The sequence below is a fragment of the Eutrigla gurnardus genome (genome assembly GCF_963514095.1).
Source record: "Eutrigla gurnardus genome assembly, chromosome: 24".
Taxonomy (NCBI): Eukaryota; Metazoa; Chordata; class Actinopteri; order Perciformes; family Triglidae; genus Eutrigla; species Eutrigla gurnardus.
This window is the reverse complement of record NC_139935.1, coordinates 3,448,296-3,475,423: the sequence shown is the minus strand read 5'-3', so window position 1 is coordinate 3,475,423 and position 27,128 is coordinate 3,448,296. Positions and strand designations below refer to the sequence as shown.

The 27,128-nt window shown below is 44.2% G+C and overlaps 2 protein-coding genes across 2 annotated transcripts in view; both read left to right on the top strand.

Annotated features, from left to right (window-relative positions):
- The first annotated feature begins 7,731 nt into the window (after window positions 1–7,731).
- On the top strand, window positions 7,732–18,258 carry LOC311009873 (transmembrane protein 47-like). The gene is made up of 3 exons (XM_084004305.1): window positions 7,732–8,161; window positions 15,246–15,386; window positions 17,490–18,258. Exons 1-3 carry the CDS (start codon window positions 7,933–7,935, stop codon window positions 17,666–17,668), a joined length of 549 nt encoding a protein of 182 aa, XP_083860431.1. The 5' UTR covers window positions 7,732–7,932; the 3' UTR covers window positions 17,669–18,258.
- A 5,875-nt stretch (window positions 18,259–24,133) lies between these two features.
- The window catches only part of LOC311009907 (dystrophin-like), a gene marked incomplete at its 3' end in the record, with an annotated part of 116,200 nt that continues 113,205 nt past the window's right edge, over window positions 24,134–27,128 (top strand). Inside the window, exon 1 of the mRNA XM_084004349.1 lies at window positions 24,134–24,537. Within this exon, the coding sequence (XP_083860475.1) occupies window positions 24,147–24,537 (391 nt within the window). The 5' untranslated portion in view covers window positions 24,134–24,146. The remainder of the gene's footprint in view (window positions 24,538–27,128) is intronic.

Below are 27,128 nucleotides of genomic sequence, written 5' to 3'. Positions count from 1 at the left end.
TCTACCCCGAGCTGCTTCCCTGTTGGACGTGCGGCGTCCAGGAGGCATCCTGATCAGGTGCCTGAACCACTTCCACCGGCTCCTTACAATGCGAAGCAGCAGCAGCTCTGCTCCAAGCTCCCTCTGGAGGTCTGAGCTCCTCATCCTATCTCTAAGGCTGAGCCCCGCCACCCTTCATAGGAAGCTCATTCAGCCACAACGAAAAAAATAAAAATTTATGTGGTTGTAGAAAGAAGCCGTCACAATGACTACATCCACTTCTCACATACAGTATGGTACTGTGTTGTAAATGTCTTACTTTATTTTATGCATTTTGATCAGGTGCAGCTTCTGAATATTTAGTGATCGTGTTTAAATCTGTCGGAGGTTTACATGTAGCTTGTGTGTGCAGCTTTCAGTGTGTCCACGCGTGGAGCTGTCCCGTGGCTCACCTTGTGCCTGTGGAATCATTCACGGAGCAGTTACGCTCAGTTATGCGTCCATTAAGCACCATCTGCAGCCTGCTGGGGCAAGATTGGAGGGAGGGGTGGAGGGAATGGTTGCCTCTCAGAAAGGATGAGAGGAAGGATGCAAAAGATAGAAGATGGAGAGAGAGAGAGAGATGGGAATAAAGGACACGAGGGAAGGGAGGCAAAGGACATGGTTGAGTAATAGATGGAAAGAGCAGAAGGGGGAGGGAGAGCAAGAGAAGATGAGAGCAGATAAAGTGAACAGTAGGAGGCAGGTGTCAGGTAGAGGATGAAGAAGCTCCACATGTATTTTGCATATCGGCTGTGAGGGAAAGCCTGTGTGTGTGTGTGTGTGTGTGTCTGCGGTTGTTGATTTCTGTCTATAGATTACCTGCGGAAATGAGCTCGCCTTCCTCCTGCGGGTGTGTTGCCCCGGCAACAGATGAGCCACGCCAACGGAAATTGGTGGAAGGTCTGCTCTGTGGTGTGTAGTAACAAGAGGTCTCGCTGAAGTCGGAGTCGCATTAATGAAATCATGACGACGAGTGCCGAGTGCCGAGTAGGGCCGAGAGGTAACGTTGATGCTGTGTTCAATATACTGACACTTCTTCATGGAGAATCCCTTCCACTGGTCAATGCAGCTTTAAGTGACTCTTCTCATGAAGGCATGAACCCTTACAGATGGAGGGGAATAAGTTGTCCAATCAGATAGGAGAGGAAAGTCTTTATAGCTGTTCTGAACCCCTGGAGGCTGGGAATCAGATAATCTTTTAAAAGGAGAGAAACACTGCAGTTATGCTTCAGATTTCTTCATTTAAATTAGTTGTGATTACAAAAGGCTTCACATAAAATAATAGTTTAGTTTTTAAATCTATAGTAGTCCATGGATAAAGCTGTAAGAAACAAATATATGACTCTTAGAATGTTTAATACATTTCTAATATCTTGCTAATCCAAGAAAAATATCTTTTGTTCCCCCTGAAAATGTTACAATTGGGAACAAATCCGTGTTGAAATCGACAAGTTGCATTGCGATGCATTCGAGTGTTCAAATGTAATCTTGTAAAATGAAAAAATGAGAAAAATTCACCAAATGCAGTCATTTAAAGTTTTCAAACCAATAGAAAATAGATATTAAAGAGGGAATTATGATGTATGTATGTGTGTGTATATATATTCAAACTCAACGAGGCCAGACACAACATCCTACCAGTGTGTTCTGATATGCCTGGGTTTGTTTCATTTATCAGAGAATTAAGAATGCTGATCATAAAAAAAAGGAGCGAGGCAGAGAGAGAGAGAGAGAGAGGCTGAGAATGAAAGCATTTGAGCTTTCAAACAACTTTGATGTCCTCTGACAGGCCAGCCATATGGCGCTGCATTAACTAATCCTTCTCGTTTCCCAGACATTCCTAAATGGATTATCTACTTGGCTGCTTAATACTATTTCATTTTCATTCTGTCACAGTGTGTCCTATCCCCATACATCACTCACACTGGGATTCAATTAGCATGGCAATAATTAAGCAGGGGCTGTTTCTCCCTGAAATGCACACACGATTATTTGACAGCCTTCCAGTAGAAGGGTGTGTGTGTGTGTGTGTGTGTGTGTGTCTCATTTTGACAGAGAGAGAGATACAGTTCTGTCAAATGTCCGTTTGATATCATCCTCACTCGTAATAGTGTGTGTACCAACAGATACACACTCACAAACAACGCTGTAAAGTTTGCTGCAGGAACAGCGGGACTGTAAACTTCTTATAATTAGCATCGCTTTGATTTGTGCGGCTAGTGGGGGAACAAACTGTGTTTTTTTTCCGATGTGAAAATGTAGTTTTTTGAAAGGCTAAGCGCCGCCAACATATATGGATTGAAGCAGAATATCTCATTAGATTAAAACACGTGCATTTTTTATTCTTATTAAAGCTTCCGTCCATGATAAATGGTGTACTTCTTTTAAAGAAGGATAACGCCTCCACACACTGCTCCACGCTACAATTGATTAATTGACATTTTGATGCTGCTTGGATCTTCTTTAAGCAGGTTTCATTTTCCTCTGTGATGCTGTACTTTGTGATGTACTCTAGTAAACCAGCCGACGTTGAATCACAGCTACATATATTCCTCAGAGTGCCATAGCATCCGTCTTAACCGCAGACGTCCTCCCACCTCTTAATCATGACTCCTGTTTTTACTCCCATATTTCATTTGATATCAAACTGATTGATAATATTTCTACCAGAGGAGTAAATTACTGGGATCTCTTACTTCTACTACTACACACACACATAGTGATGCACAACAACACACACACGGCGTCTCACAGCAGAGGAGAATGACCGGGTGTCCTGGAGCACCCACAGTCCCTCACCTGCTAGTTTGAGTAGCCAATCAAGCGGCGGCCCCGTCTCCCACCGAAACAACCGCGTGGTTCTTTGAAGTGAAATCTAATTGTGTGTGTGTGTGTGTGTGTGTGTGTGTGTGTGTGTGTGTGTGTGTGTGTGTGTGTGTGTGTGTGTGTGTGTGTGTGTGTGTGTGTGTGTGTGTGTGTGTGTGTGTGTGTGTGTGTGTGTGTGTGTGCGTACACCTATCAAAACTCCCTCTGGTGAACATGACAGAAGAAGTAGGGAGAAAGAACAAGCTGCTCAACCCCGCTTTGATCTCCTCTCCCACCCCTTTTTTTTTAACGTCCTGAAAACTGAGCTCCGACATAAAAAATCATCACATCTGTGTGTGTGATTTACATATTTCATGGTGCAGGAGATGGTTGGAGTGTTGTGTGACATGTTTCTTACGCTGACTGACGGATGGCTGCTTATCTCGGAGAATGATGAGCCAGCGTTTGCATGTTCAAGTGTGTGTCCTCCTCACGAAGCGATGTGTTTCGTCTCCGTCGCCGATGGAGACAGACAGATAGCCGGAAACCCTTCGCCAGCCGGAATATGAAATATGCTAATGAGCCGACATAATGATAACCCATCATCTCACACGCGCGGCAGAAAAGAAAATGAATTTTCTTTGCAAAGGATCCTGTCTTTTTTTTTTTTCCCAACCTTGTTTCAAGACAAAATTGTAATTATCTCCTCCTCACCGCGGGAACATTTTCTGGTGCTGAGAAATAGTGCTAACATCAATCACGAGGAAAATAAAGTCATTTTTTGGGGGGGTTTAAGGACACCAAACATTACGGGTTACTTATAAAACCATTGCGGCTACATTAACATTTCCAAGCGGTTTATTTCCTGCAGTATATGCACATTAAGGACGTATGCATTCAAAAAGCCACCACGCCTCACACAGCGGGGGATTTCTAAATGGTGAACTTTGTGTGTTATTACTGAGAAGCCTGTGGAGGCGGATACGGATGTTTCAGACCCCCCTGGTCTCTGGGGGGTCCACTAATGGACATGAAACAATAGCAAAATCAAAATTGAACACCAAAACTTTGCGTTGCCAACAAATTGTGACAAAACTATAAGATCAGAGTCGGACTATTGGACAATTTAGGTAGTAAAGTAAGTTATTCACTGCCCCCTGCATCGGGCCCCAAAAGTCTGGGGCTGGGGAAGAACAGCACCACATTAGTGTTACTTACAGTCTGCGCTCATTTCAATAATGAGCACTCAGTGGGACAGATTTGTTCTTATACACTTTATATAATAAGTACATATTGCAAAGCCACTGCAATCAAATTGTGAGAAATTAATACAGCCTGGTATAAGGTGCAGTCATCCATTATGTTAGTAGCGGATACTTAAAGCGGTTCATTCCGTTGAGGACCCTCGGAGAGCCATTCCTCTTTTGAAGAATCACCAGATTCATTATTGATGCTCACCAGAAGCCCGGCTTAAACACACCGCAGCGCTCCTCCGTCATCCAATTGCAAAGCGGATCTAATTAAAAGTAACAACGGAGTGGAATTTTAATCAACAAAAAAAACAACTTGCTCTGGCTCCCGCGCCGCGCCTGTGTTCTGTGTTTAGAGCTAATATCGCATAGGAATGAGTGCATGGGATTACCGTGGAAACGAGCACAAAGCATACAAATCAACAGCGATGAGGACATCCAGTTAGTTTGTATTCCAGTGTTGGTTGGAGAGGTAATCAAATAAGATTTCATCCAGCAAAGTGTATCATTATCTATTCTTGTTTTTAATAGAATGTAAAGGCCCCGGAGACAAATGTGTAACTTTTAGGCAAATAGAATTAACTTTCACTAACTTTTCTAACACTCAGAAGAATGAGTGTGTTTCAGCAATTCGTCATCGGAATTATACGACTATTCCTTAAATCTATAATATACATGCTTGATTAATGAAATTAAAGTGTGCTTTGTCTCGCTAATCTATAAGCAATGCAACATTAATATATTCTTGTTTTAGTTATAGTATACTGTCTATCTGTCTTATTCCAATGAATTCATACAATACAAAATGACGGAAACAATGCTGCATACTATTTTGGGTGCATCATCTTTTACAAAGGATGCATCAAACACCCAACAATTATCATGTAGACGACACAAAGACAGGATTAGTTCCACTTAATAGCGTTTTAATATCAGTCATCCATCCTTTATGGTTTTGTTTATTGCTATAAGATGACACTCATTTAAGTGGACGGACTAGTGGACCTGTGAGACTACTGCTCAGAGAACAATGAAAACACTTCAGTCGTCTCTGACTCTCTGATTTCCATGATTCTTCGTAACTACTTCGTGCTCCCCAACGTGCCAGAGCTCTGTGAATCCAGATATAAGATATTGATTAATATTATCAAAAGGTAAGCTTTCTTCCTTTTTTATCCCATCTGTCCTTGAGAAGTGTATCAAAAGCTGCTCATCCAACTGTATATTTTTGGGGAGATATTGTGAAGATCAGATATAAATGACTAACGTCAACTTTTTTGTTGAGAGAAATATTTTTCAAGTCCCTTTAACAGGAAAAAACAGTGTTGTTTTTATTTATTTATTGAATTTCCCCTCCCAGCACAGCATTGAGTGCCTACAGTGCAATCGGTAAATCTGAGGACTTGATCAATCATAATGGATTCTGTGAAATAAGTTCACCACATATAAACTGCAGGGGATTTGAGCAGCTATCTGTGGAGAATACGCTCCACTAAACTCACCTGAGGATACTTGTTTTTTTCATTTAACCTCCAAAAAGTGGTCTGAATGATCACTTTGTTTGCACGCGTTCATACTTGCAGTCTGCCACTGTTTACCTCTGAGCTGCTACACGGTCGGGTGTTTCCACATAAACACCTCTGCAATGCTTTCCAAGTGAATCCTATTTTAGCGTTCTTAATGAAAAGGTGCAATAAAATCATTGTGTTGTGGACGTATAATATCCCCAAACCACGTTTGAACCCGCAGCGTTTGCTTCTCAAAGATGATTCACTCTCATTAGTTTGGTATCGGGGCCATTTATAACGCCGCTGCAGCACCAGACAACCATCTGGACCGCCAACAACAGGTCATTAAAGGGGCAATAATAATCAAACACGAGCCACAGTCAATAAACTCACTTTGTGACAAAGTGCTATATTAATAGGAAAGACCACCATCCACGAGGGGATAACTGCTGCGTCTGTCGGTGGTTTTTGGTGACAGCTGCTGACATTCTGAGCGCTTCATTCTTTTTACCTGATGGGTCTGGATGTCTGGTGCGTCTTTGAACTACAGCTTCTGGCAAAACACCGGTCCCTGTGGTGGCATCGGCACCAGAGACGGCTTCCACTGGATCACCTTGGCTCCATCTGACGGGTGAGGACTTCATGTGTTCATGTGGTTCTTTAAAAAGATTGTAATAGGCATGAATTCTATTTTAAATGGTCTTGTTCTATAATAGCTGGAAATATGTTTAGGGATTTGTCTCACCGTTGACGCCCATACATTTCCTTTCAGATCTAAACTCCATGATGGCCCACGAGAAGGGGCGGGACTTCACTACCAACCCACGGCTTCGTTGTGGAAGTAAAGCACCCAAATATAAGCTATAAACTACATCTGTCAGCTCATAAAGAACATAAATACAGTTTGTCAAGTACCTTCATTATTCTTCCACTGAACGCCATATAAAAGGACAGCACATTAAAAATGCCCTTGGTAAAGTTGCATTAAGTTTCCAGTAAATGCTTAAGTAGCTTTTACTTTAGTGACAAAGAAAGAGAAAATACAGCAGCAACTGATATTGCTAACAATATTCCATCACTTCTAACCCTTTTAACGCAACCTTTCTTCACATTAAGCTGTGAATAAATGGATCAACAGTAGGTGTATTCATTCACACCTCTATCTATCTGCCCTCCATTTCTTTCACCTCTATCTGTTGCCCTTCCCCTCCCCTGTCTCCGTCTGTCTCCTCCTCATCATCGCTCATTATTGTCCTGATGGAGAGTAAACAAGGCCATCTTTTCCTCCCATCAGTCTCCTGCCTTCCTTTCTTTCCAGTTGAATAAACACATGGACGGCTCTTCCTCACTAAACCTGCTCACCTCTGCTGTCTCGGCCTCCCTCCTCCTGTCTCGCTCTCATCCCTGGCTTTGTCATTAGTATGCAGAAGAAACAATAATATTCCTTCATCTGCCTCCCACTTTCCCCGGCTCCGTCGCTGCATCTGCTCTTCTATACTCGTTCAGGCCTCAGTGTTTAATCTCATAATTAATCCAAAATCGGGTTTTCCAGAAGTCACAAATAGAAGGCCAATGGGGTGAGGAAATGTATATTATTTCCACTTCTAAATCAGTGGGGATTCTTAACGATGGAGCCTGTTATCAGCCCATTAAACAGCCGTTATCAGATGTTATCATTTTGCTGCAGATGAACGTGTTTATGAAAGCGGGAGTATTCTGCTTATGAAGAGATCACGGTTTGGGTTGAAGGTATGATATGCAGCATTTTCACCAAGAAACAGTGTATTTATTGATAAATTATCTCTGAGCATTAAGAAAAGTTTACTTCACCACCTTCTCTCTGACTGGTTGATGCCTTCATGTTATATGTGTCATATTGTTGTAATATTGGATGTTAAACACATGTTTTTCTGGCATATATTGTTAAATAGGTGAAGAATATGACCGGGCATGTGACCTAAAAAGGTATTTTTGATATCAGGCGTTTTTTTTCATACTCCAAACAGTTTGGTTGGAGGCTGGTTGGTCTGTGCTCTGGACCTCCTCCTTCCTCCCATCCTGGCTCCAGCCCTGGTCCGTGGTCTCCCCGTCTCTCCTCCTCTCTCTCTCTCTCTCTAGGACCCTGTAGCACCTGCTGATCCCTCGGAGCCTTGACGTCAGCGCTGTGAACGGTGGAGATCTCCGGTGCGCGGCGGCAGCGGTGCCCACAGGCGCAGCGTCCGTCCACCGCGCAACGCAGGCGGCTGCGGCGGCACCAACACCCGGCTCAGACCCCACCGGAGAGGAATACGTCCACACACGTCGCCCCCCTCCTTCTCCCGCCTCCTCCTCCTCCTCCCCTCTTCGCCATGTCATCTGCTGTCACCGAGACGGAGGAGTCGGCGCGCAGCTCCCCGCTGACGCCGCTGAAGCTGGTCGGGCTGGTGTGCGTCTTCCTGGCGCTCTGCTTGGATGTGGGAGCCGTGATGAGTCCGGCGTGGGTGACCGCGGACGACCAGTACTACCTGTCCCTGTGGGAGTCCTGCTGGAAGCCGGCGAGCACCGAGAAGTGGCAGTGCACCAGCACCCTGGGCTCAGGTACGCAGAGGGACAAAGTCACTCTATTAGTCCTACAAAGAGTTACCACGTGTCTGTCATGATGTAGGAGCCCAGACAACAAAGAGTTGGTCTGAATGACATGAGGATGAGGATGAGGATGATGCTTCCTCACCTCTAGAAGGGCATTCCTAGAAGAAAACAGCAGCTAGACAATAATGTGCTGTCCATCCAAGCAGACCGAGCTGCACACTGATTCCTTGTCAACCTGTGACTCCATGAATTACTGTGGAGGTGACATAAAGGAGGTGTGCACTCTGCTTTGGAAACCACAAAGGCACTTTGTCCCATCTTCTCTTGGCCGTTCCAAAAGCTGCACATTGTGTGGTAAATCCAGATGTTAATGAGGCGCACATGTGGCTGACTGCCACAGGTCTCTCCGGGACAAGCAGAGGTGATTTATGAATACATCATCATTCAGACAGAAACGTGATAATCTGTTGATCATTTTGGAGATTTTTTTAAATCAAAAATGCAAAAAAAAAGAAGGGAGAGCTTCTAAAACTTAAATATGTTCGTTAGTACGTTTCACATCTTTTGAGTTTTGACATATTTAATACAATTTACAAATAAGTGACATGCAATTTAACATGGGACGATATAAAAATTTCAAATTAGGATTATCCTGGCCGAAATAATCACTATTCACAATATTGTACCGATAATCAAAATGGTCTTAAAACTCTAAAACCTCCTGGAATTACTATTTTTGTATCCTATACTGTATTTTTTAAAATCAGGCTCTATTTCTCACGTCTCCACCTTGATAGACACAGCTTTTAGGCAGCTTTTTCTCGTCACTTGTGATGATATCTACGACTATCCTGATAATGGACATTCACCAAGAGCCACTTTGCGTGAATGTTTTTTTATCGTGATAAAATCCTTTATCGTCCCGTCCCTCGTTGCAGCACTGAGATGCTCTTTTCATTCATGGTGGAAACAGCAGCTCTCTGTTATAATGCTGGAGGACGATGACGCTTTGCTGCTGGCTCGTTCCGGGGAAATTCAAGTCAAATGAAAGCTGCTCCGGAGCTACAAGGTGTGTTAACAGCCCACTCACAGTGACGCCATTGGGATTATGAAGCAGCACCAACTCTCCTGGGTGATGCCACTTCCCCGCCTCATTAAGTCATTTGTCTAAACAAGCTAAGGAGAGGAGGTGAACAAAGGTGCAGCCTGGACGGAGAGCCCGACCTGCCTCACTCCTATTTATACATTTTTTATGATCCTCCTCCTCATCCTTTTGTTGTCTAGAAAACAGGAGAGGTTTTAGGGGACAGGCGAGGAGGGGGGGGGTGATCCTGGATGTTGGATTGGTTTCCAGGGAAACCAGAGTTCACCAGCATTATTTTAATTGAGGGGAAAGTGGCTTCTTTACTGTGACACTGGGAGACGAGTGGTGCTAATTACACTTGGAGGGCATTAAGAAAGAATCATTTTAAAGGTCTTTAAACTGTCAGACACCGTGACAGACTCCGGCTATACATCCCTCCATGCATCTCCATTAGGGGCTGTCGACATTCTCCCAATTCAATTTGACTTTTAGATTTGATTTTCCAATGAAAGCATTTCTTTTTCGCCCAGCTATGAATCTGTCAAATGTTCTCCAGCAGAGGAGCTGTAACTTTTCTGTCGACGCAAGTCGCCGACTCCTCGAATTCGATTTGACTTTCAGGTTTTAAGGTCACGATTTCATTTTCCATTTACACATTTGTGTGTTTGAAGTGTTTTTAGCTGGCGTATTTGGAAAGGGGGGAAATGACATCATCGTGTTAGGGTTAGGGGTTTCTATCTATATGTGATTGTATGAGTGTGTATCCGTGTGGGTGGACAGAAGGGGAGTGTCTTGGTGTCTGCATGTCAGTGTGTAAATGCGTGTGTGTGTGTGTGTGTGTGTGTGTGTGTGTGTGTGTGTGTGTGTGTTTGAGCTGACCTATTTCTGGACAGTCTCCTCTGAAGCCCAGCTGAATATTTCATGTCACACTCTGATTTCTCTGTTGTTGCATCTCTGCACCGCCACTGCTCACACACACATGCACACGCACACACACACGCACACACACACACACACACACACACACACACACACACAGTGACACACACACACACACACACACACACACAGTGACACACACACACACACACACACACACAGTGACACACACACACACACACGCTTTGTGACCACAACTTCCAGTTATATCTTACTTCACAATTTTACACATCCAGACTCTAGACCAGGACTCCCTAATTAGACGTCTTATTTGAACAGGTGTGTGTCTGCAATACCAACATGCACACACACACACACCCACACACACACACACACACACACCCACACACACGCTGGTCTACATTGTGCCAGCTCATTTGCAGCCCTGAAGCCGACCAAAGCAGTAGCTCGTGTCAGTTTCTCCACAGGAGAATCCTCTTTCCACCTCCCCGTCTGTAGAAAGCAGGGCTGCTACAGCAGACCGGTGGCTCAGTTGGTTCATTAGCTTGCTCATGGGCACATCAGCTTAGGGATGTTTGAACCTGCTGGGCCACCATACTGTTCACAAAGACAAAGAGAGAATGAAAGAATGACAGAAACAGCTATGTCAGCACATTCAGCCTAAATAAACAGATATTCTGTATATTATGAGGGGCTGGAATACATGAATATTTAGTGTCTCCATATATAGATGTATTAGTTGTGTAACGTTTCACTAGGGAAACATTACGAGCATCACAGACATGACAAGTCAACAGATGACCAACTACGAAACAACAGGCACATTCAGCTGGAAGTCACCAGTTAACACGGTCACTGGTTAAACTGAAACACCTGTTGCTCTGAGATGGTCCTATCTGAGTTCTGTCGCCCCCAACAAAAGCAAAATACGGTAATGAATGCAGAGACAGACCGTTCACACCAGGCATCGCTTCCAATTAATTGGACTGGTGTGGAAATACAAGTCGGATCTCACTCTGCAGTAGAGCAGAGTGTGTTAAGAGCAGCTGTTGGAAGAACCGGAGTCTCCTTGTAGTCTAACAGGTACGATTACAGACGTGCACATATTAATTAATACGCGGTGGCAGATTAACTCATGTGTGAATAAGAGTCACGATGTGAGAGGCATAACGGCAATCTCATATGTCACACGTCACAGTTGAGAGCGTTGGTCACGTGATGGTTAAATTAAATCTAATTACAGCCAACGATGGTCTTCAGACTGTCTGTGTTATTAAGAGCAGAGTCTGATATTTTGGTGCTTTCACTTAATAGCAATCTATTGGAAATACATCTGTTTGTTATCTATGACAGTAAGTTACGACGAGGAAGTCACCAGTTAACACGGCCACTAGTTTAACTGAAACACCTGTCGCTCTGAAATGATCTTTAACTGTTTGAAATCAAATCACGCCTCTGGCTTAAATCCCCTCGTTTGCAAACAGGACACAACAATATGTAAGCCATCAAAAATATCTGTTTCAGTTGGTTTTTTTAAACGAACAGCTTTAAATGAAAGCTGCCGAGAACAAAAGGTCTGTCATTGACCTGACCTTGACAGATTTCAGGCTGCTGTGTGGAAACCATCACTAAAAGCACATTTTCTCCTTTTTCATTCGTATTAACATCGGAATCTCAATTCTGCACACGATGTGTTTTTGGCGTTTATAGGAATAATCCCCAAGTTGGTCGACGCGTGTGATTTTCAGCAGATTTAGTGGAGGAGGCGTCGTTTCTTTGGACCCTGTCTTTGCTGTGACAGATCTGAGATCAGTCACCGCTGAGGACCTAAAAGCCTAATCGCTCTCTGCCCTTCTCATCTTTCTCCATCAGTCTATCGATCCGTCCGTTGCTCCCCTGGCATTTTCCTCCTCTGTACTCTTAAATGAATTGTATTTTTCTCAATGCTCAACCCTCCTCCCGTTTCCTTTCTGTTTGTTCCTCCTTCCATTTCTCCCTCTCCTCCCATCCTCCCTCTCCATCTCCCTCCTCCCCCCCCCCCCCGAGGGGTTTCATTGTTACATTCCTAATGTTAATCATTTCTCCATCCTCCTCATACTCAGCTCCCTCCATCTCCATTTCCCCCCCTTTTCCATTTTCTCCAGGGTCAAGTCTCCCTTTTTCTCTCCCCCTTCTCCTCTCTCACCCCCCCCCTCTCCTCCGAATCCATTTCTCCTCTCGGCGTGCTGAGCCTCCAGAGACGCCGTTCTATTTGTAGCGTCTGAACGAGGAATGGGAAATGATGTTCACTTCTGTGACAGACAGACAGACAGACAGACAGACAGACAGACAGACAGACAGGGGAATAGCCAAAAGCCTACACTTGCCATCCCCAAAACACAAACACACACACACACTGGGGGCATGGTGGGAAACGGGATGCATGTGCCCAAACACACATAATCCTTTTGGCGGATGCAAATCAAGCTTTCTTCAAAGCGTTTACAGTATCGCAGCAGCAGCATGTGGCAGCACATAAAAGCCCGGGAAAAAAGTCTTGAAGTAAACACATTCTGCACATAAAAGGACAAGAAAGTAGTGTCAAATAAAAATTACTCTGGTGTTAACTTGCAATTATTGTCTTTTTTTAAAAACTTTTTTAACTCCCCTGCTATCTCTCTTTATACTACGTCTGCAACTCTATAATACATAATCGTATGCATGATTTGACGACATCAGGGGTCACAAGGGCGTCTAATGCACCTGGAAAGAGTGTATAATCCACTGAAAGCATGAAGACCCTGCAATCTGCCTCAACAGCAACTGTCCATTAGCGTATCATTTATTTACTGGTGTGACTGTAGCTACTGTACGACTGCTGGGATCTGCACTGCAGCAGATACTCAGTGTGGCAGCTTGCAGTGGCTTTACAGTAAAGAAAAAAGTGTGACAGTTCAGTGCAGTAATCCAGTCACATGGCAGCGGGAGGTGTGTGTGTGTGTGAGAAAGAGAGAGCGTGGGAGAAACTGGCGTGAACGCTAATTAGCAAGTCACGTACACAAATGAGTGTGTGGATGTGGATTGATATGGCACGTATGGAAAATGCTACGGTCGCCTGTGTGTGTGTGTGTGTGTGAAAGAGAGGGAGAAACGGCGGGAAAAGGGTTTGCATGTTGAAGATGTTGAGAGTAAGGCATCTTCCTCCTCCCTCAAACTGTCCTCACACACTGTGAGGGGAAACAGAATCGCCCGAGAGTCAAAAAGAAACCCTTGTTTGCCAGGAAACATTTTAATAAAACGGGAATGGTGTTTGTCCAGAAAACGCTCTAATCAGCAGCATCATTGAAATTGAACATTTCTGTAATACAAGATGCTTCTGATTGTCCTCTTTATCTGCCTTCCTGCACTCTGTCTTCTTTCCTCCCCACTTTCTCCCCTCTCTCATCTTTAATTTCCGTCCCCGCCTCCCACTATCCACCTCTGCATCTCATCGCTCACCCCTAATCTCTGTCACTTTCCCTCCCTCTGCCTTTAAATCTCTCATTGTCCTTATCTCTCCCTGCCACCATCCATCATTCATCCGCCTTTTTTTCTTTTATCACATCAGAGTGTTAAATTCGGCATCGCTCCGTGTTTACACAACTTAAACAGCCGAGCTGTAAAATACAAAATGCATTCGCTTTAATAGTCCTGCAGCGTACCGTTGATGCTAACTGCTGTGCACTGGCGTTGCATCTGTACTGACAGCTGCATTTCTGCATGATTTATCCGGATCCTCCGGTTTGAAGTTTGCCTTTTAAACAGCGTCTGTACGTCTTCAAGGAGTACAGCTGCTTTTTTATTTATTTATATATCGTATTACAGCGCTGCCTGGTTCAGCTGTGCCGTACAGGAATAGGTTTAACAGGAGCTTTACATGAGAACGCATCAGTTTGACAGCTTCTCATCTGATCACGGTGTCGGCGCAGACAGGTGGAAATAAAAGGTTAGAAGTATGATCAAATCTCTTTTCTCCCACTGAGCCCAGATGATCGGATCATGAAACACCGGCATATCAAACAGACATTTTACAGGGAAGTACATCCAGGAATATAGACGTGTGTATATATATATATATATATACTGTACAGGCATTAGCTTTAAGATAGCGAGCGAGGAGCACAGTTTGTAGTGATGACACGATTGTGTTACCATGTTTGGGCGTGGTTTCATATGTGTGTGTGCTATTTCAGTGTGCATCAAGTCACAGTGCTCTATAAATGTGGACAGATTTTTGATAACATGCCAGTAAAGCTTTTTAGCCAAGGCTTTTTGTAAGCTCAGGTAAACTAAGTGCTCCCTCTCTCTCTCCCTCTCTCTCCCTCTCTGTCTCTCTCTCTTCATTACTTTCACTCAGCGCTGCTCTGTCCCCGGCTCCTTCACGCCCTCCTCATCTCCCCCCCTTCACCACCACCATCCTTCTCCCCTTCTCCTCCTCTTGGCATTTATTTTCCTGCTGCCCTCTCTTTGTCCTTGCGACATCACTCCGCCGCCTCTCCTCCTGCGTCGTCCTCCCCTTTTATCGCCCATCAGCCTCTCGGAGACCCTCAACGCCACCAAACCGCTCTCCATCTCACCCCGACTTCTTCCTTGATTCCTTTTGGTTTTTGCAGTTTGATTTCCTCTTTCATCTCTCCTCTTTCTTTCCTTACATTCCCTCTTGCTTCCTTCTTCCCTTTCCTTTCCTTTCCTCCTTAATTCCTTCCTCTCTTCTATGTTTCTTTCTTCTCGTTGTCTGTATTCCCTGCTTTCATCCCATTCCCTCCTCGCTTCCTCTTAACTTTGTCCAACCTTCCTTCATCTCTCTCTTCCTCTGGCCTTGCCTTCCATCCTTTCTTCCTTCTATGGAGAGGCTTGTTTCATACCTTCCTTCATTCCACCCGTCATCACCTCCTCCCTCATTCTCCCTCGAATCAACATATAAAGGCAGTAATATAAAATGTCAGATAAAATAATATGTCACCCTGGAGGTTTTGTGCATTTCATTTTTATGTGTTTGCAGTATTTCATGAATGATCTATTTTTTTATGTTGCTCACTTTTCAAACTTTCTCCTTGGTCTTCCTCCCCCTCCCCTGCCTTTCATTCCCAGACTGGCAGGTTGCTACGCTGGCCCTGTTGCTAGGGGGTGGAGCCCTGGTGCTGATGTCATTCCTGGTCGCTCTGGTTGCCGTGTGCATCGGCACGAGACGGCGGTTCTACGCGCCCGTCGCCTTCATGCTGTTTGCCGCAGGTCAGCGCGCACACAACAAACCGTAGTTCACCCAGCAGGCCCGGGTCTAAAGGGCACACACACACACACACACACACACACACACACACACACACACACGTACTTAATTAGCCAATTTAGACAAGGTAACTGGAAGATTGCACGGTATTCACATTGGAAACTGACATGCATTTAAATGATAATCCGTTCTTACTCATTTAATACACACACACACACACACTCACACACACACACTCCTCTCTCCCTCAAACTCATTTTGAGAAAATCTTATTTTTAGGAGTCGGCCCAGCAGGGTCGGATCGCAGTGTCACGCCTGTCCCTTTAATTTCCCCAGCCGGCCCAAATCTGAAGTTGGACAACTGTCAAGTTTCCACATCCTAACCTCCTGGAATAATTGGAATTTTTTTTCTTTAAGGCGTGAAATGTTTCATTTTGCAAAGCTGGATGTGTTGCCTTCTCACCCCACAGAAGTGAGATACGGCACTAAAGAGGAGAACCTCTATATGATTTCTCATGGACTGGGATTCTCTTAATCCTGAAAAAATACTCTGAAAGCATTTATGGGAAAAGAAAATGCAGAGACGGATTGGAGTTAAAGCTCTTTATTATGTGATTGTGACTGATTAAGACGCTTTTCAAACAGACAGTTGAAAACATTTAGAGAGGAAGTATTTTTATCAGTATTTACAACTTTTCCTAAATGGCCCAGTCCATTATTTTCTTGTGATTGACAGGTAATTAAATACTAAGAGGACTTTAGGACTGAATTATGAGGCTATCTTTGTTTCACACCAGAATCCAGATGGATCCAGATCCAGTCAGGGTGTCGGTTTGTCATGGCTCATGGCTTCAGATCCTTAACCTCGGCCGCCATCATTACACTCAGTCCTCCAGTCAGAGGCCTGAATCTTCAGAGCTGTAGAACGTCCTCTTTGTTGACTTTTGATCAAAGAACCAGAATCATCTCTTGCACTAATGACGAGGGAGAGTTTCATGTCCATCTGACCCTTGGAAGTCCTCCAGTGCCAGTCACCAAACATTGTCTTTGCAGAAAATCAAAAGGGCTTTTTGCTTCCAAAAATAACTCTTCACACTTCAAAGCCCTATTGTCTATCCGGGGTGGAAGTCAGGAGCCCTGCCTGGGTCTGAGGCCCTGCAATTCATTTTACTGCAACATTTGAAATTCAATTTTAAAGCAAAGGCATTTGTCGTGTCTAAACTGTGTTTGCTTATCTGTTGACGAACAGGGAGATGATTAAAATATAAGCAATGCAAGTGGCTTTAAAACGCTGATCCTACCACAGAAACCGGGAGAAGTTGTTCCGACTGCTTTATGTCGTTCCACTTATTAAACTCATCGCCCATCAAACTTTAGAGGAACAATTTGCTTTATCAGGAAGCTGAATAATTAACACACAAACAAGCCAAACAACCAGCTGTCAAATTGTTGTTTTCGCCGCGGTGCGACACAAACGCGTCTCTAAACGGTATCTTAAAAGCCGAGCAGAGAGGCAAAGTGTGTCCGCTCTCTCAAAGATAGATCACACTCACACTTCCTGACAACCAGCTACCTCTTTAAAGTTGTTTTTCACACCATCTGAGTTAATATTTGCATGTTTTTGGATATTATGCATTCAGTCTCGGGCTTTTTTGTGTGTGCAGGAACGCTTGTTAATGTTCCCACAAGATGAATTCCCTTTGAAGAAATAACGATTGATGTGTTCTCCTTTATTCCACTGCCATCCCCCCCCCCTTTTAAAACTCTCTCTCTGCCCCCCGTCCCCCTTTACCCTCCATCCCTCCCTCAACCCCACTTCTCCTCTCTCCTCTTTTCCTGCGACACTTGCCTGATCAAGTTTGATGTATTTTGTTTTTGTGGAAAAGTGCCAGCTGAAGTGAACAGAGCTAAACGACGTTCCCTGCAGGCATGCGACTCTTCACGGCCCTATCCATGCTAATTCCTGCTATTTCTCTAAAGTGTTTCCTACGCCAAGCTCTCTCTGGCTTTACCGAGGCTCATGTGATGCTTTCAACGCGATGCTAACGTCGTGTTTTTGGCTGTTTATCATGTTATTTCATTATTTAAATTCTATTCTATTCCAGTGGTCCTGCAGGCCTGCAGCTTGGTCCTCTACCCCATCAAGTTCATCGAGAGCATCAACCTGAGGATCTACCACGAGTTCAACTGGGGCTACGGCCTGGCATGGGGCGGAACCATCTTCTCCTTCGGCGGGGGAATCCTCTACTGCCTCAACCCCAAGAACTACGAGGATTATTACTAGCTCTGATCCCAGCCGAGAACCCTCCAAGCTGGGAGAGCAGGGTTTTTTGTTTGTTTTTTCTTCCTTTAAAGGCTCAATTCCCAAGAACTGCCACTCAGTATTTGAGCCAGTAACGATGTCGCCACAAGCTCACGTAAGACTGGTATTTGAACTGGTAATGCCACCAGGTTGGTGTTGGGAAAGGGTCTGGGGGGCGGAGTCGTAGTAGTGTTTTCATGGATTTGTGCATACACACCTGTATGGACTAACGCTGCAGTAACAGAAGGATGGAGGCTCACGGTGACGATCTGTCCTTTCTCCCCTGTGAACTAAGCTGCAAGTCACCGCTAACAACCCAACTTATTGACTCTGTTGCTAAGGAAACAGGATGTCAGACCAACCGCACGTTAACGCATACACACTCAAAGGTGTCTTCACCTGTCACCATCAAACCCTCGTGCTGTCACCCCCCAGACTCCTGCTCCATCAGTGTGTCATCAGTAGTTGTGTTTTTAAGAGTCCTCTGGAGCTCGTAAACTTCCACAAGGGCATGGAAGAGGATCAGACACTCATAACTTTCCATAAGACAGTTAGTTTCCTCATGGGGGGGGGAAATAAAATAAAGCCACCCGATCGATATCTTCCTATTGACCCACTTGTCTGTTACTGTGGTAACCCACAGGGCACGCACACGCAGCTGTCATGATTGATTAGCCGCGGTCGGAGGTGTGAGACGGGCTGTGCTCAGCTGCGTCCATGCGGCTGCTAAATTTCGATTCCCAATGAGCTGAGTTTCTCCGCGCTGCGACGCCCGGAGCATCCTTCCTCCTCCACATCCTTCCTCCTCCGCGTCCTCCTCCGCGTCCTTCCTCCACTCGCCTCAGACAGATACGACCTCGCAGCGGCCATGTTTACACGCACATCAATACAAAGTTAGTGTCATAACCTGATGGATAGAATCACAAGAGATCCTGTGGAGAACTTTATTCGACTTTATTAGATGGATCACAGCTTTGTCTCATTTCCTTTCCTGCGAGGCGTCAAAAGGCATCAGTGCTCCTCGGCACAGCGAGGCTGATAATCACAGCTCTCGTGTCCCGAGGCTGATTTGAATTTTAACAGCATTTATCTCACGCCCTCAGGGCTTGTCTCTAATCATCACTTGTTTGAGTCCAGTGCAACTTCTGGCTGTAAATATGGACGGAGGAGGAGATATAACTTCTAGACATACAGTCTGTCATCTGGTGATCAAGCTTATTTGTGCTCTCGTTGTCGTCTCTCAGCTCTGTGTGCTGAATGACTTTCCCCGTGACCTCCGTTCTCCCTTCCAGAGTGAGGCGGGAGTTGAATGTAAAATACAAATTCTCCCGATGTCGTCGTCCCGTCTCTCCACTGCCACTTATTTACCACGGAGCTGTCAAGGCGGCCGTCACCCAAAAATAGGATCCAGGCCGCCTCCCTTGCCATTTTAACACACGGAGAAACTGTGCAGCCAAACACGCAATCCACGCCGCTGACAGAAGTCCATTCATTTGATTTTAACCGACACAAACAAAAAAACCTTTCTTCTGTTGTTGACGGGCTCGGTCTGTCACTACGGCAGCTTCTAAAAAGTTCATTTACAGCCCGATCTGACATGATTTTATATGAATAAAATACCTACCAGCACTTCCACGTACAGAGGTCATCGGGGTTGTGGAGGGGTCAAACGGGTTTCACCCAGAACTTCTGGGTGAAACCCGTTGGGCCAGCAGAAGACTGCTGGGCCAGCAGTCTTCTGGCCCAGCAGTCTTCTGGGCCAGAAGACTGCTGTTCATGTTCCCGTTTGAAAGTTTTCACTTCTTTTCTTTCTCTGTTTTAGCGACTAGATGTCACCCATCTTCTTATTTAGCGCTTTAGTTCCAGCCGTTATTCCATTAGTCATGCCAGCTATGTGGGTCAGTGGCTGCTCTTCAGCATGTGACCCCGCTCTTTGGTATTTTATCAGTTTGAAAGATGTCACGGGCGTCACGGCGTTCACTGGCGGGGTCTCCGGTTAATCAGTGTTCAGCGTTGCCGGGTCAACGGCTTCTCTGCCGGGTCACGGACGAAGCACTCTGCCGAGCCATGCGAGCAGATGGAAAACCGACGTCATGACACGATGACACAGTGCTCTAATCGAGATCATCACCACCAGTATCATACATGACATGGCCGTAACTGTATTTAATACTATATGATCACAGCTTAGTGAGGGTGTTTTTGCAATCTATAAATGTCTCTGTGCTTTGGTGGCGTAGCGGAGCCGTAGGCACTAACAATCTAACAGACCTGGGTTAAAATATACAGGAATCACTGCCAACATCCCCGTTTGTACTACAGGTGCAGTGCAGCATAGTGAAAATGCTATTGACTTACTGTTTGGTGTGACCTTTATTCTGAGTTTACCTGCCAGACACGCCAACACTCAAGAGGAGATTCATCTCCCCGACAGATAGTTTCAGATCAAAGATTTACAGCTTGGTTTTAGGTAACGGTGTGCAGCTGCTGTACGCCTTTCATTCCAGATTAAAAAAACGAAAAGCAACACACGTTACCGCTCGTGGCCGCCGCCTCCAGGGACGAGCAGATGCAGTTAAAAGTCGCTGCGTGTTTTGGTTTCTTAATTGGGAGCTGGAATCAATGTCACGTCACTTGCAATTATGAGAATCTAAATGACAATGCAAATATGTTTACGCCGGATTCCAGAGTCGACTCACGCGCTTTGATTTTTTTAATGAAGGACTTCAATGGACTTCTGGGTAAATAAGGTTATTTGTGTACGGCCCCTCGGTGTCATTTCGCCTTTAATATGTTACACACCTGCTGTTCGGGCCCCAGGGGGTCTGACCCACGCTGCTTCCTTGTGTGTTTTAGCCCGGCTCTGACTAGCTAGGTATTAGCATTTGTTTGGTTATTAATTTACTGATGAAAATTAGAGGCTTGCAAACAGAGACAGCTCTGTTTTATGCATCATCTCCCAGTAGGCTGCACTGTCTAATGATGTGCATAGGGATTTAGGAAGTGTGTGTGTGTGAGTGTGTGTGTGTGAGTGAGTGCGTGCGCGCATGTGTGTTGTGTGCATTGTAGAGATGTCAGTAATCAGCATTTATCTCTTTGTACGTTGGCACATTAAAGCACTGAAGAGAATGTCTCCGTCTCACTCATTGTCTCAGTCTTTTGTCCCCCTTTATTCAGCACCCAAACGATTATTGCAGTGCTTATTTCACATTCAATATCATCTCACACAGCCGGTGACGTTGGTCATCTAAATTTAGCACAGAATACTCTGCAGCAATGCACTTTGGTTTCTAGGTACGCTGTGACAGAAAAAGGAAAAAGGAAAACAACCACCAAGGTAGAATGAATCAAGTGCAATCGAGATATATCTCAATCCGGTCTCACGGCAGTTTGTGAATAGTCACGAAAAACTAACTACTGTTTCTGTGTAGCAGCAATACAGCTTTTAGAAGGGGGGGTCAATGTACAAATATTACAAATAAATGTGTCCAGTATTCATTAGTCATATTAAAAAACATTTTTTCAAATATGAATGCAGGAAAATAATGCAATGTTGTCCCTTATATTAGCATTAAATATACCTGTAATACCTTCTCCTTACACGCGTGGCGCTGTTGCGAAAGGTCAGCCGAGTTTTGACGTTTGGCTGCATTACCGAATTGCACCACAAGGTGGAGCTTCAGTTCTTTTCCCGTGACGAGTGGGTGCAGGTGTAGCTCGTTAGCTCGTTAGCTAACATAGCGCCGTGGAGACCTGGCATTGAATGGTCGAGTCGTTAATATTTATATATGTTTATGTGAGTAATATGTGTTAAAACCCGTAACTACGTCGTCAGCCGCTTCTTCTCGGTGTATGCTAACCGCCTGCTAGCCGCTAGCTCTCCGCAAGAGTCACCGCAAACATGGCGGGGACCCCGGACACGCCCAGCCACTCCCCCGGAGACGCCCAGGCACACCCCCGGAGACGCCCAGGCACACCCCCGGGACGTCCCCCCTCCTCTCCGGTACCAAGGCCTCCGGGTTTGACGGTAAGATAATGTTTTCCGGTATCGAACCTGTGTGAAAAGTTGTACAGTGTGACACGTTAAGTGGGCGCGTCAGATATTCAAATTTACCAACTGCTCAAAAGTTAACTGTTCACCGCTCACGCGCTCGTCATTGAGAGGCGCGAGCCTTGACGTTGCGCGTGCACATTGCGTATCGACTGTAATCTATTCATTTCCTTGCATCAATAACATTGATTATTGTGTATTGGGTTTGTGTGACTTCAGCACGACGTTGGAGCGCTACGTAGGGATACAGTCTGTGTTAATGTTACTTTATTATTATTTACTGGAGATAGCATCTGTTTGTTTGTACACATTTCCTACAAACAGGGAGGAAGTTCCAGGTTTAATACTATGCTTGAAACTGCCCCCCAGATAGTCAGAGCAAACACTTGATCATAACAACAGTTACTGTCTCCAGCAGCAGCAAAATAAACCAAAAAAACGTTTTAATATAATATTTGTCCTCGCAGAGGCCGTGTGTTTTGGTGTGTTTTGTCTCTGAAGGCCTGTGAGTGACAAAAAGAGCCCGAGAGATGCTGTGAAGTGGTTTCTGGTTGCTGCAGTGACGGGCCACTTCACCAGAGAACAGATTATACAGGAGAAAGGATATTTTAGAGTTACACAACAGTCTGTGATAAGGCAGCAGTAGAAGGCCTTTGACTTTGTCTTGTTTGGATTGTTGACTACCTTTTAAAATTGTATTTATTCATTTTCCACTCTTCTGTGAACTGTACATTTTGTTACAAATGTTGGATTTTTAATTGTCTCATACATCATTTTCTTCATCTAACAGGTGCAATTAGATTCAGTAGCATTAAGGTTTATAACAAAGATAAACTTCTATTTCTTTTTTAGTAGTATTCCTTCCACCCCAAACCCCCTGGTGCCATATGTGATTTCTGCAAAAATAAGAAGAAAATCCAAGTTTATTTAAACAAATCAACAAAATTAAAAGTTTAAATTAAAAAATAATACAGTAATAAATTAAACAAATGCATGATTACCTCACGTGGAGAGTTGTGTAGTACACATTTAAATTGTTTTGCATGATAGAAACGCATCATGAGTTGAGCTAATTTTACAGCACAACTGCTAGACTGGGAATTCCAGCAGTGAGATGGTTTCTCTGCCAACGCATCGCTGCCAAAAAACCTCCCAGGATAGTCAGAGGTCGACCGAGGGGCAACGCCCCTTGTCAGTCCGGATTAGCTCTCTTAATGACACACATCTGTGTCATCAAGCATCAAACGCACTGAATAATCTGACAAGATATTATGAAACACTTCACTGGATGATTCCTGCATTTATATTCTTTAGAATCGACTTCAGCTCCTTTTGTTGTTTAGTATCAGAAATCATTATTTATCCACTGATTGACTGGCCTCCTTTAAAGTAGAGATTCCTGCTGTACTCAATGCTTAGACTGCCCCCTGCTGTCCACATTCTGCCAGGACTACCCAGAGAGAGAGAAAAAAAACATACTACCAGCTAGGTGTGCTATATGCAACATTAAAGGAATGAAAGCTCAAGAAAACATCATACATATTTAAAAAAAACACACAATAATGAAAAAAACCTAAAACAAAATCACTTTTATCAGTTTTAAAAGAGTTAATGTTCAAGACTTAAAGAGGTGATATAACATTTACAGCAGATGGGACAGTTGAAGGGATTTATTGGTGCTTTAGGAAGCACATTCCTAAAAATCTGGAGGTAAATTTAATAGTAACCTGTTTAAATTCAAAGTGGAGCATGTTTAAGAGGATTTGAAGATCTTCTCTGTAAAAAAAAACACTTTTAAAAGTATATTTATATAATTATATATATATATATGCACATATGCAGACCGTCCAGACAGGCGGACTACTTGGGATGCCAATGCTTTCTGTTTTAGGAGCATTCACTTGCACCCCCCACCCCCCCTTTGAGTGGTTTGGGTCTGTCTCCCGGAGACACGCCTGAATCCATCTCACCATCAGATCTAATAATAGCAGCTCTCGGCCTCATAAATGCGCAGCGCGTCGTGCGTAATGGAGCCATTAGAGTATCCTACTTCATATATCAGTATATCAGCAGATCTAATATTAGTGAGTGTGTAACGCCGCTGCCATGTAACCGCGGTGAGCGTCCTCCCTTCCAGAGTTTACAGTAAATCACATTTCATCCAATGAAGGCGAAGCTCACCCATCGCTCCCGTGGTGACCCACATCCATGAACATCACTGGATCAGTACCAAACTCGGGTGGGTTGCTTGGATTTAAATGTGTGGCGGTCCACGTGACCACCACCCACAGAAAGGGGGACAAAGTTGAGTCTGTTGACTCACCTTGATATTTGGCAACTACCTCATCGCCCCAGTGCGGAAATAAACAGGCGTCCACTAATGCGTCCGACGGGTGTCGGGTTTTACGCATGGCGTCCGCCGACCGGGACGGAGGCCCGCGGAGACCACCTCCAAGCATCCTTCTATTTCGAGGTGGGAATGCAACCCCCACCCCCACACCTGCTCTGCCCCGTCTCTCCCTGTCTGGCAGAACCTGCCGGTCCTCCTCCTGTCTCCGTCCTCCCCCGTCTGCACCGCGTCAACACCGTGCGCTCCGCCGTCCGCCTGCCCGGTCTGGATTTGTACTTTGGGTCTGTTCCGCTCCTCCTGCTCGAGTTCGGCGGGCCGTTAAGTCTCTCCTCACAGTGAACTTTTTTACGCCCGGAGCCCTGTTATCGATGGCGGAGGGCGTGCGTCCCGAGGACTACTGCGACGAGCCGGCGGACGACGAGTTTGGAGAGATCATCAAGTGTCGATCCGGTAGGAGATCAAAGCTTTCCTAGTGTGTGCGCGAGGCCAGGTGCGCGTGTTGCTGTGTATCGATCCGCGCGCTCCATATTGTTTATGTAATATTAAAAACCTCGCTCGGTCCAACTCCTCAAACAGAATCACAAACTTTTCCATGAAACTGAAACACGTCAAAGTGAAGTCCAGTTGAAATCTATTAGACAAAATATTAATGGAATACATTTATGAATCTGCTGCCGCAAAACTGGGTCCAGTCAGATGCTTGAACATTTTTTGTTTCCTCAAGAAAAATGATAATTTTCTTAAATTACTTTTTTTTTAATGTGAGAAAAAAAAGCAACAAATATTTTGTTGTTGTAATACTGATTTCGGCCACAAGAGGCTGAAGCGTAAAGTGTTTTCATCCAGGTACATTTAATTCCTACATACTCACATATAATATACATATTATGTATGTAAGCAAGTTGTATAAATTAAAACTTGAAGAAAACACACAAGCAATACTTTAATACTTTGATGTATTGTGAACTTCAGCCTCTTGTGGCCTAAATTCGTATTACAACAGTAAACAGCCTGAAAAAAATAAGTCACCTGCCATAACTTATTTGTTGGCCTGGTTTCACAGATTAAATACAATGCATTTAGTTGGATTATCCTGACATGAACACAGGAGAGAAAACATTAGATCAATATATTTGATTTACAGTTTGACTCTCAGGGCTTCTGTACCGATACTTTGAGGAGGAATCGTGTCTGAATTATAGTGTTTTTAGAAAAGTTTAATGATTTTGAACCAGGAGCTATTTGAAGTGAATGTGGTGCACCTGCCTGTATGTGACAGATGTAATCATGTATTGGTAATGTTAAAGGCATTAACTGCGGGCTACTTTTAGACGTTTGCTGAATGTAAATGTGACCTTGACCTTTTCACCTTCTCTATCACAATGCTGTCTTATATTTCATAAAACTTAAAGTGTACTACCCACGAGCACTGTCCCTTCCTCTTGCAAAGAGGATGTTGACACACGGCATCATCGGAGCTAAAAACAGCCGATGCCCGTATTAATATTATATTCCATTAAGATGCCTGGAAACGCGACACACACGGCACCTTTTTTTAAATCCAAGGACTAAAACAGGAGTAAATTGTTTCCGTGCTAACTTGCCACGCAGCCCAACCCTGGGCTAAAAGTGATCAGGGCGAATGTGTTTGCATTCTGTGTCACCATGACAACGATTCTCTCACAGTGTGAGATTGTATTTCCTGTTTTGGAGCTTGTAAAGTCGAGATGACCTGGACCGGTCAACTAGACATTTTTGTTTAAATGGGAAACTGTAACTTTTCCTTGAGTGACCTGAATGATTAAAGCCCCTTTACCGTCTCTCTATCCCTCACTTTCTCTTGTCTCTGTGGTTGTCTCTCGCCCACTCCCCCGCGGTACAGCTGGTGGGTCATCTCATGCTGGAAATAGCGGTCAGCTGGCCTGATGGACGGCTGTTGTTTGGTGTCAGATTCAGTTTCGGGAGGTTGCCATGCCTTTTCCTTCTGTCTCTTACCTTTCCAACCTCCCACTTTCCTCTCACTGTCGTTCTGTCTTCTCTCTATTTACATCTCCCTCTTCCTGTTTGCTGGATAACATCAGCTTCTTTTTCTCTCCCCTCTTCTGTATTTTATCTCCGTCCCTGTCATATTTCTGACCACCCAAGTTGCTGCCGCTTTGACTGTCTGTCAGTCGCTAAATATAGCTGTGTGTCTCCACTAAAATATTTAACATACCATTACTGTGTGATATCATGTATCCAGGAAAACATTCGCTTTATCTTAGTACATTTCCAGAAAAAAAATGCATAATTATAGTAGTAATAATGTATTAAATTCACCTATAATTAATTTAAAAATCAGTCTCATATAACAATAACTCATTTTATTCACAGAGACTTGGCAAGAAAAGCAAACGACCCTTCAGATTTGGAATGAAACTCTGCAAGGGGAATAATCAGATATTCAGAATAGATAGATATGTCATGTTTTAACCCCTTGGGATTAAAAACACTAAAAACTTGCATTAAACAATTTTCTTTTTGTGGTTTGTATTCAACAATATCAACAATAATTGATTACAATAAGATAATCTTTAAAAAGTAATACATTTAAAGCAGAAAATTACTGGAAAAAGCAACAAAAAATGTACAATTACAAAAAAAATCAATTTCTTTGTATTTCAAACCTCCAATTATCTTTTTTTAAACCTGTAAAACAAAACATAGCACGCGTTAACGTTAGCTAGTACCAAAAAAAATTCAACCAATAATATCATGACAACCATGAATCAATCAATCGCAACAAAGGAGGAGTGTGGGCCACAAGGGGGCGCCGCCAAGTGATTTTGGGTGAATTTTTAGGTCCCAAAAAACCTAAGCCACCACCAGCCTGTATTTATTAGATGTAATTAATTGGTTTGTACTCTGGGTGGCAGTCACCTACAGGGTGACTCGAACATCAGTCTGCTGGGTGAAAGTCTGTGTACGGGAACATCATTTTTAGGATCCACTACAGTCTAAGCTCGCCCACTTTTTAGCGACCCAATCAAACACAATGGATT